Source organism: Muscardinus avellanarius (assembly GCF_963383645.1).
Source record: "Muscardinus avellanarius genome assembly, chromosome: 5".
Lineage (NCBI taxonomy): Eukaryota > Metazoa > Chordata > Mammalia > Rodentia > Gliridae > Muscardinus > Muscardinus avellanarius.
In genome coordinates, this window is record NC_137790.1 from 89,198,095 (window position 1) to 89,209,062 (window position 10,968).

The window sequence follows — 10,968 nt, forward strand, 5'->3', positions numbered from 1 at the left end:
CTAGCCAGACAGGAAGCCACACTGGAGGAAAAATGTTGGAAACAGTCATCTAGGGACAGGGATAACACTAAACCTAGATACCAAAAGACTAGGCTAGGGAGAGAGCCTATGTTGACACATGATCATCTGCCTGTGGGCCACTAACATACCATAGACAAACTGGATAAATTGATTTTTAAAGAAAATGAAAAAATTTTTAAAGAAGGGGGAGAGGAGAATCTAAAAAAGTAAAGTTTAATTAAAAAACATATATACAAAACAATTTCTGATTCATTTCAAGCTCTCCCGTTGGGTTTTTCACCAGTAAGTCAGTTTCCCAATGAATCCAGACTAGAGATGTGCCCACAGCAGACAGAAAGCTTATTCCTCCTTCACAGGAGAACAACAGCAGCTTCTACTCAGGCTTGAACAACATCCATGACCTGAGTGACGAACTAGTACAGTTGGCTTCCTTCAAGGTTCAGAAGGCCAGTTTCTTCATCAGGAGATAAACTCTGGAATCCACCTCAAATCCATGCAGGTTGTTGGCATCACCCTGCAGCCTCATGAGTAGACCCCCATAGGATACGTAGGCAGAGCTGGAACAGAAAGCACCCCCCAACCCATGAGTCTGAGTTCTGCAGCAGCTGCTACCCAGCAGCTCTCCATTCCACATACAAAAGAAAAGAGTACCTCCTACTGTTCTGTCATTAGAAACCAAAAACTCAAACACAGATGAATGCACAGATATGTACAAAGCAGGGTTCTTTATAAATACTAGCAAAGGTGAAAAACACTCACTTGCCCCAAATTAGAATAATCAAGTAAGATATATCCATTTACTAGAATGTTATGCAACTATTAAAATATTTGAGAAAAGCTGGGCATGGTGGCACATGCCTGTAATCCCACTTGGGAAGCTGGGATAAAAGGTTCCAGGCTAGCCTCAGGAACTTAGTGAGCCTGTTTCAAAATAAAAAATAAAAGCTGGGTGTGGTTTCAAACCCAGCTGAGACCCTGTCTCAAAAATAAATAGCCGGGTGTGGTGGCGCACGCTTATAATCCCTGCGCTTAGGAGGCTGAGACAGGAGGATCACATGGGTTCCAAGCCAGTCTCAGCTACTTAGTGAGGCTCTCAGCAACTTAGTGAGACCGTGTTTCCAAATAAAGTATAAAAAAGTCTGGGAGTATACCCCGGAGGTAGAAAAGCCCCTGGAATCCACACCCAGTACGACAAAAAAAAAAAAAAAAAAGTAAGAAAGAGAAAGAAAGAAGGAAAGAAAGAAAGACAGAAAAGAGTGCTGAGATGTAGCTTGGATGTAGAATGCTCCTGGGCTCAATCCTCAGTACCACAAAAAATAAATAAATAAATGAATAAATAAATCAAAGAAAAGAATCAAATATGGCTGGGGGTGTAGCTCAGAGGTAGAATGCCCCTGGGTTTCATCCCAAGTACCAAAAAATAAATAAAAAATAAAAAGGAATAGGGATATAGTTCAGAGGTAAAAATACCGCTGGGTTCAATCCCAAGTAGTACACACACAAATAAATAAATAAATAAATAAATAAATAAATAAATAAATAAATAAATAGTGCCAGGCATGGTGGCACATGCTTGTAATCCCAACATTTGGGAGACTGAGACAGGAGGATCACAGTTCGAGTATAACCTCCGCTACTACTTAGTGAGGCCCTTTGCGACTCAGTGAGACCCTGTTTCAAAATAAAGAATAAAAAGCTGGGCGTGGTGGCGCAGGCTTGTAATCCCAGCATTCAGGAGGCTGAGACCTGGAGGACTGCGGTTCGTGGACAGCCTCAGCTACTTAGTGAGGCCCTCTGCAACTCAGTTAGACCCGGTTTCAAAATAAAGACTAAAAAATGGGGCAGGGAATGTAGCTTGGAGGTCAAATGCCCCTGGGTTCCATCCCCAGACCCGCAAAAAAAAAAAAAAAAAAAAAATAGAATTGGGGGTGTAGCTCAGAGGTAAAATGCCCCTCGGTTCTATCCCTAGTACCACAAAGTAAATAAATAAATAAATAAATAAATAAATAATAAACTTACTTTAGGAAAAGCTTTTAAATTGACATGGGATATGTCCTATATACATTAAACAAAATAAAAAATTGTAATAAACAGCATAATCTCCAAGAAAGAAAAAGTATACACTAAAAAAAGTTAGAATATTTAAAAATGTTTATGTAGAAGGGGTTCCCTCTGGGCATGAAATTATAGATGATTTTCTTTCCTTCTTCACATAAATTCTCTGCTTTCCAAAATGTTTACAAAGAACACATATTGTTTTAATACAATTTTAAGGAAAAGAGAAAATAGGCAGGGAAACCAAAGAACTAGGGCTTGGGTTACAGAGTAGCAAAATACACACACAAAAAAAAACCCAAAAAGGACTAGCAATTTAATCACTTATTGATGTATGCTGTTCCTAAAGAAGCCACCCTCCTTTACACCTGACAAAGCAAAATTACCAGTTTCTCACCTAGATCACTGGGCCTTGAGAGTCTAACAAAGGGCAAAGTGAGCAGCCAATATTCAGACTGGAAACTATTTCCAAAACACGTACTATTAGGTCCCACCTAGGTCTGACGTATTTAAGGAGAGGAAGAGAACACAGGAAGCAGGAGCATGGCCCAAAATCTCAAACAGAGGGGAAAGGATTCTTACTAGACTAGACTATGGAACTTACAGGCGTGTTGCTGCTTCAGTCGAGGTTTCGTCCCCCTCAATCCGGTACACTTTCCCATACATTACATACTCAAACTGGTCAGCCCTGTGGAAGGATAGTGGCAAAGTTATTCTTCATAGTAATTAATAGAATCAAAGGCCCTTTTAGCCAGGCTTGGTGGTACACACCTGTAATTCCAGTACTTTGGAGGGTGAGACAGGAGGATCCTGGTTCACAGACAGCCTCAGCTACTTAGTGAAGCCCTTCACAACTCAGAGACCCTGTTTCAAAAAATAAAAAAGACCAAAAATAGAATGGTGGTGTAGCTTGGAGGTAGAATATCCTGGGGTTCCATTCCCAGTGCTGGGGAAAAAAAAAAAAAAACTCACATGAGAACCGGAAGTGGTGGCGCACCCTTGTAATTCCAGCATTTGAGAGGCTGAGACAGGAGGATCCTGGTTCAAGGACAGCCTCAGCTACTTAGTGAGGCCCTTTGCAACTCAGTGAGACCCTGTTTCAAAATAAAGAATAGAAAATAGGGCTGAGTGTATAGCTTGGAGTTAGAATGCCCCTGGGTTCCATTCCCAGTACCACACAAAAAAATTAAAAATTAGCAGGGCTTGGTGGCGCACACTTGTAATCCCAGCATTCAGGAGGCCGAGACCAGAGGATCGCAGTTCATGGACAGCCTCAGCTACTTAGTGAGGTTTCCACAACTTAGTGAGACCCTGTTTCAAAATAAAGAATAAAAATAGGGCAGGGGGTGTAGCTCAGAGGTCAAATTGAATGCCCCTGGGTTCCATCTCCAGACCCGCATTAAAAAAAAATTAAAAATTAAAATAATAATAAACCTCACATGAGAGCCAGGCGTGGTAGTGCACACTTGTAATCCAGCATTTGGGAGGCTGAGACAGAAGGATCATGGTTTGTAGAAAGCCTTAGCTACTTAGCAAGGCCCTTTGCAACTCAGTGAGATCTGATTCAAAATAAAGAACAAAAAAGGCTGTGGGTGTAGCTCAAAGGTAGAATGCCACTGGGTTTCATCCCCAGTACTGCAAACAAAACAAAACAAAAACCTTACATAAGCCGGGCGTGGTGGTGCACATTTGTAATCCCAGTACTGGGAAGGCTGAGACAGGATTGCACAGGTTCTAAGCCAGCCTCAGCTACTTAGTGAGGCCCTCTGCAACTCAAGTGAGACCCTGTTTCAAAGTAAAGAATAAAAAATAAGGTTGGGGGTGTAGCTCGGAGGTAGAATGCCCCTGGGTTCATCCTCAATATCACACACACACAAAAAAACCTCACATGAAAACTATTACTGAAGCCAGGTGTGGTAGCGCACACTTGTAATCCCAGCATTCGGGAGGCTGAGACCTGGAGGATCGCAGTTCGCAGACAGCCTCAGCTACTTAGTGAGGCCCTCTGCAACTCAGTGAGACCCGGTTTCAAAATAAAGAATAAAAAATAGGGCAGAGGGTATAGCTTGGAGGTCAAATGCCTCTGGTTCCATCCCCAGACCCGCAAAAAAAAAAAAAAAAAAAAGAAAGAAAGAAAGAAAGAAAGAAAGAAAGAAAAAAGAAAACTATAACTGAAATCATTTACAGGTAAAAAAAAAAAAAATAGATTTAAATAGAAAAATAACCCAAGAAAAATAAGAAATTATACTGATTTGGGAAGTACTTATTAAATGCATAATCTTGGACAATGCATTCAACATCCTTCTCTTGCTCTTTTTTTTTTTTTTTCAATACTAGGGATGGAACCCAGGGGCATTCTACCTCTGAGCTACACCCCCCAGCCCTATTTTTTATTCTTTATTTTGAAAACAGGACCTCACTAAGTTGCGGAGGCCTCACTAAGTAGCTGGGGCTGGTCACAAACCCAAATTCTCCTCCCAAATGCTGGAATTACAAGTGTGTGCCACCACCCAGTTCTATTTTTTATTTATTTTTTTTAATTTTTTTTTTGGGGGGGTAGTACTGGAGTTCCTGGAAGCCCTTTAACGTCCGGGCCACACTCCCAGACCTATTTTTACATTTTTCTTTGGAAACAGGGTCTCCTAAGCCAGTGGCAACTGGCTTCAAACCTGCGCAATCCTCCTGTCTCTGCCTCCAAAGCGCGGGGGGATTACAAGCGTGGGCCACCACGCCCAGCGCTATTTTTTATTTTATTTATTTATTTATTTTATTTATTTATTTTTTTTTTTGTGGTACTGGGGTTCCTGGAAGCCCTTCTACCTCCGGGCTACACTCCCAGACCTATTTTTGCATTTTTATTTGGAAACAGGGTCTCCTAAGCCAACACGCGGGGCTAGCTTCGAACCTGCGCGATCCTCCTGTCTCCGCCTCCCAAGCGCAGGGATTACAAGCGTGCGCCACCACGCCCGGCTGCTATTTTTTATTTTTTGAAACAGGGTCTTGCTAAGTTGCTGAGGCTGGGCTCAAGCCTGTGATCCTCCCATCTCAGCCTCGCAAGTACTAGGATTACAGCTGGCACAACAGGCATCTTAGAAACACAATGTCATTTAGTCCTCACAACAATCCTGTGAGGGAGCCATGAATAAATATCTCTATTTTACTGATGAGGAAACTGAGAATGGAAGAGGTCAAGGGTATTCAACAAATAGGTGGTAGAGCTGAGAACTGAAATAAAGGAGAGAACCCAAAGTCTTTCTATCACACCAAACTCCTTCCCAAGATACAAGGCCCATATGACCTAGACCAGTTAGTGGTTATTCCCTTAGCCTCAAAAAGCTGCAACTTAAGCTGGGCATGGTGCCCCACACTTGTAATCACAGTCCTTGGAAGACTGAGATAGGAGGATCAAAGGTTCAAGGCCAGCCTGAGCTACTTATAGAGGCCCTCCGCAACTTAGTGAGACCGTTTCAAAACAATTTTTAAAAAGGCTCGGGGTATTGCTTGGAGGTATAATGCCCCTAAATTCAATCCCTACTAATGCAAAAAATAAAAATAAAAAGCTACAACTCACAAGCATGTTAGCACTGCTCTCAATAACTATCTGGTCAATTTGTGAGTTCCTCCACAACTCAATGAGACCCTGTTTCCAAATAAAGAATAAAATAGTTCTAGGGGTATAGCTCGGAGGTAGAATGCCCCCTGGGTTCTATCCCCAGTATCTCAAAAAAGAAAAAGAAAAACTATCAAGTTATTCAAATTCATAAATACAGAGGTTTCCTTAAGGTTACAAAGATTGTGCTGATAATTATTCCAGAAATTAAAGTCTTCCTAAGCCTCACACAGTGGTGTACACCTGCAATCCCAGCTACTCAAGAGGCTAAGGTAGGAGGATTGCAAATTTGAGGCCAACCTGGCAATTTAGGAAGATTCTATCTCAAAATAAAAAAAGAGCTGGGAAGCCAGGCGTGGTGGCACACACTTGTAATCCCAGTATTGAGAGGCTGAGACAGGAGGATCACAGGTTCGAGGCCAGTCTCAGCTACTTAATGAGGCCCTCTGCAACTTAGTGAGACCCTGTTTCTAAATAAAGAATAAGAAAGTACAGGGTTGGGGATGTAGCTCAGAGGTAGAATGTCCTTGGGTTCAATCCCCCACAACCATTAAAAAAAAAAAAGAGCTCAATGGTAGTGTCTTGCCATACCACCTATCTACTTATATTTCATGTACTTCCTTCTCCACTCTCTCACCTGGAAGGTCTGTCATCTGTGGGGTTGTATTCACCATCATCCAGGGTACCATCTTCATATAAAGTACTAGCTATTACCAATCGGAATTTGTCACCTGAAAATAATAGCAATATCTAAGGGTGAATAATAGCTGAAACTAAGAAGAGGAAGAACAACAACAACAAAAAAAAAAAATTTGCTATTCTCTATGATCAATACTTACCCAAGTCTACAGGGTAAATCTGAATGTTTACATCTAAGATGAGGTCCATCTTGAAAGATTCACTTTCACAATGTAGTCGAGACACTGGGGAAAAATACAAAGAGTCAAAGACATAATTACCAGGTCCAAGCCAGGCGTGGTGGTGCACACTTGTAATCCCAATAGTTGGGAGGCTGAGACAGGAGGATCACAGGTTTGTGGCCAGCCTCAGCTACTTAGTGTGGACCTCTGCAACTTAACGAGACCCTGTTCCAAAATAAAGGATAAAAAACTGGACTGGGGGTGTGTAGTTTGGAGGCAAAATGCCCCTGGGTTCAATCCCCAGCACCACAAAAAATAAAAAATAAATAATTACCAGGTCCAGGACAAATCTTACAGATCCCAGTATAGAGATTAAGTGCATCCGAACTTTACTGCTGTATGCATCCACTGTTTTCATAAAAGTACAGGCTCAATCAGGACCAGAAGGTAAGAAAAAGAACAAAAACTATGGCAAGCGAAGAGAATTTCCTAAAAGAATCAAAGATCCTCTGGCAGCAAATATCTAGGCTCTAGGCAGCCTGAATGATTGAGGACCTGACTCTGGGAAAGTTATTCATTCATCCAAAGATTGCCTTTCGATGCCAGGCTATGTATTAAGGGGATTAAGAACTGGTGTCTGTCTTGAAAAACAGCTCAGTCTCCAGGCAAAAAAAGTGATAACAAGGGGAAACAATTATTGATCAATGACAGAATAAAGAGGTGTATGTATACCAAGCAGTAAACTAACTCAGAAAGGACTTCACAAAATAACTAAAGATTCTGGGGGCAATACAAGAATATGGATTGGGAAGTCAGATAATTCCCTCTGTGGTCTTGGTCTTCAGTGGTTTCCCTGCTGCCACACACCCCCGACCGCCCCCTGCCATGGTACGGGAGATTAAACCCTGGAGCATTCTACCTCCAACCCTATTTTTTTAGTTTGAAGCAGGGTGTCACTAAGGTGCTAATGCCCTAAGTTAGTGAGGTTGGCTGTGAACGTAGGATCCTCCTGTGTCAGCTTCCCAAGTACACCACCAAGCTTGGGTAGGTTATTTAATTTCTAGGAACAAAATGGGGCAGGTACATGCCTCAAGTGGACCTTTAAGGAATAAGTAAGTTAAAATGTGTATGTGTGAGAGGCACACAGTCCCTAGTACAGACTAGTTAGTGATTATAAAGATATCCAGCCAAGCTGGCGTTGTGGCGCACACTTGTAATCCCAGTACTTGGGAGGCTGAGGCAGGAGAATCACACAGGTTCAAAGCCAGCCTCAGCTACTTAGGCTCTCAGCAACACAGTGAGACCCTGTTTCTAATAAAATATAAAAATAGGTCTGGGAGTGTATCCCAGAGGTAGAAAGCCCCTGGGTTCCATCCCCAGTATCACCAAAAAAAATAAAATAAAGATGTCCAGGCCAAGAATGGTAGTGCAGGTTTATAATCCCTTAGGAAGATGAAACAGGAGGACCATAGGTTCAAGAGCAGCCTTGGAATTTAAAGAGACCCTGTTTCAACATAAAAAAACAAAATCAGCGCTTGTAATCCCAGCAGTTGGAAGGCTGAGACAGGAGGATCGCAGGTTCACAGCCAGCCTCGGCTACTTAGTGAGGCCCTCCACAACTTAGTGAGACCTTGTTTCAAAATAAGGAATAAAAAATAGTGCTGTAGCTGTAGCTCAGAGGTAGAGTGCTCCTGGGTTCAATCCTCAGTACTGCAAAAAATAAAAAATAAAGCCAGACGTGGTGGCGCACACTTGTAATACCATCACTTGAGAGGCTGAGACAGAATGATCGCACAGGTGTGAAGCCAGCCTCAGCTACTTAGTGAGGCTCTCAGCAACTGAGACCCTGTTTCCAAATAAAGTATAAAATAGGTCTGAGCGTATAGCCCGGAGGTAGAAAAGCCCCTGGGTTCCACCCCCACTACCACAAAAAAAAAAAAAAATTTTAAAGAATAAAAAATAGGGCTGGGGGGGGGGGTGTAGCTCAGAGATAGAATGCTCCTGTGTCCAATCCCTAATAACACACACACAAGATGTCCAGGCCCAACATTCAGGAGATGGACACCTGAGGATCCCAGTTCCCAGACAGCCTCAGCTACTTAGTGAGGCCCTTTGCAACTCAGTGAGACCCTGTTTCAAAGATAAAGAATAAAAAATTAGGGCTGGGAGTGTCGCTCAGAGGTAGAATGCCCCTGGGTTCCATCCCCAGTACCGCAACAACAACAACAAAAAAAGTCCAGAAATTCGCCATTACCATGGGTAAATGACACCCAGGCACCAGACACAGCATGAGAAGCCAGAGAAAGCTTTGCGTTCAGTCTGTCTTTTCATTCATAAAATGTTTCCTGGGCCAGGCGTGGTAGGTCTCTCTCTCTCTGGTAATCGCAGTACTTTGGGAGACAGAGACAGGAGGATTGCAGGTCCGAGGGCAGTCTCAGCAAATAGTGAGACTCTCATTAACCTAGAGAGACACTGTTTCAAAATGAAAATAAAATAGGGCTGGTGGTGTAACTCGGAGGTAGAATGCCCCTGGGTTCAATCCTCAGTGCCGCACACACACAAAAATTGTTTCCCGAGTTTGAGGATGTAGCTCAGTGGTAGAGCGCTTGCCTAGCATCTGCGAGGCCCTGGGTTCAATTCCCAACAGTGCAAAATAAATAAGTTAATTAATTAATGAAAGTCCCCTGAGGGATGTCGCCACCTCAGGACATGTCGGTCGGGGCAAGTCGCCGGGGCGGAGTGGGCAAGGGGCCAGGGCTGCCGGGGGAGGTAGGCCTCTGCCTTCACACCGCCCCTACTCACGTTACTCACCTCGGTCAAACTTCTTGCCCTCTGGATCAATGTCTTTCACATCAAAAATGTCCTCAAACAGGATGCCCGCCATCGTGAGGGGGCCACGAGAGCAGCAGAGGCGCTAGGCGAGCGGCCACGACTGAGGTTCGCGTACCCCCTCGCGTGGAGGAAAGGAGAGAGAGAAGTCTCGCCCGAAAGACGGCGCCCAGGGAGCGGCTGGCGCATGCGCACCGACGGGCCGCCGCGAAGCCACTTCCGCCGTCTCCTCTCGGGGCTTCTTAACTTCCGCCCCGCAAGTGTGCCAAGCCCGGAAGGTCTGGGCGTGGAGGGCCGGCCTTCAGGTCCGAGTGACTCCGCCCAGGGCGGGAACACAATAGGTCCCACCCCCAGCGCCGCGGCGCGGGTTCTCGCGCTCCGCAGGGGCTCTACTGCGCCCTCTTCAGAATCCCGGCCCAGAAATCTGGAATGCAGGGGGCCCAACCCAAACAAGGACCTTGATCCTTGGCCCAGAGAAGCCCAGCCCCAGCCCGATCCCGCAGGCCGCGGAGGGCACAGTCCGCGCCCGGGCGGGTGGAGCAGAACTCCGCCCCCTGAGCGCTGGCTCCCAGGGCATGGTGCCCAGCCCCTCCAGCTGGCACCGAGGCCCCCCGGGGCTGGCCCGGGCCGGCTCGGCTCTGCTGGATGTCATCGGAGCCGGGTCCGTCCGGTTTGGGAATTTGCCATGATGTCACTTTGGAGAAGAGAAAAGCTTGCACTGTCTCCTCCTCTGGCGCTGCACACTCCTGCCACCGCCCTCTCCCCCGGGGTCCTGTCCCCTTCCCACTCCCCTCAGCCTAGCACTGCCCTCCCCCAGAGCATCGCACCTTCAACTTGGAAATGCTCGCCACCCCCGCCACCGCCCTCTCCTGGACACTCCTCCCCTACGCGCCCCTTCATCCTGGCACAATCCTCCCTCGGAGTGAACAGTTCTTCCCTGACACTGTCCCTTATCCCCGAGTGCTCACTCCTCTCAAGCTGGCCCTCTCTGTGCACTGACCCCTCCCCCTGGGCACTGCCTCTGCCTCCCAAATGCCCCTTCATCCTGGTACTGCGCTGTCCTGCACACTGCCCGTGTCCTGGGCACTTCCTTCACTGGTGACACTCTGTTCTAGCCTTCCCAGGACCCTGATGGAGAACGCGGAGCCCCAGCAGGCCGTTCCCCCACGACACGGAGACGTCAGCAGCTACTCGGGTTTCTCCTCAGGCCCTGCCAGGGAGAAGCGACCTCTGCTCCTCCACGCCCGCCTCCCGGGAGTGGCCTCGCGGGCACCTACAACTCCCTTCCCTCCGGCCCTACCTCCTCCCGCCCCCTCTCCACCTCCACCCCTGCACACCCCAAAGGAGCCGTAGCTCCAGGTGCACCGCCGGTGAGAGCCTCCGCGGGGAAGCAGAGGGGGAGAGGAAGCAGGCAGCCTACAATTTCCCTCCCTCTGAATTGCCCCCAACATTGCTCCTCACCGGGACCGGGCAGAGGGGATCCCAGGCCCTCCTGAGATGCCAGCTGCTCCCGAGGAGCAGAGAAGGGGCTGCTCCTGACGGGTCGGGTCGGAAGAACCAGTCTCAGCCGGCTCCTCAGCCCCCCGTCCCAAG

The 10,968-nt window shown here is 46.3% G+C and overlaps 1 protein-coding gene across 2 annotated transcripts; it reads right to left on the reverse strand.

Annotated features, from left to right (window-relative positions):
- Window positions 1–460: 460 nt before the first annotated feature.
- Window positions 461–9,430, reverse strand: POLR2H (RNA polymerase II, I and III subunit H; the record flags this gene model as incomplete). 2 transcript variants are annotated; one of them, XM_080695824.1, is made up of 5 exons in its annotated part: window positions 461–578; window positions 2,681–2,764; window positions 6,324–6,417; window positions 6,526–6,609; window positions 9,358–9,430. In XM_080695824.1, 5 exons carry the CDS (start codon window positions 9,428–9,430, stop codon window positions 461–463), a joined length of 453 nt encoding a protein of 150 aa, XP_080551950.1. The 2 variants fall into 2 exon arrangements, with proteins under 2 accessions (XP_080551950.1, XP_080551951.1); XM_080695825.1 differs by lacking the exon at window positions 2,681–2,764.
- Window positions 9,431–10,968: the final 1,538 nt, after the last annotated feature.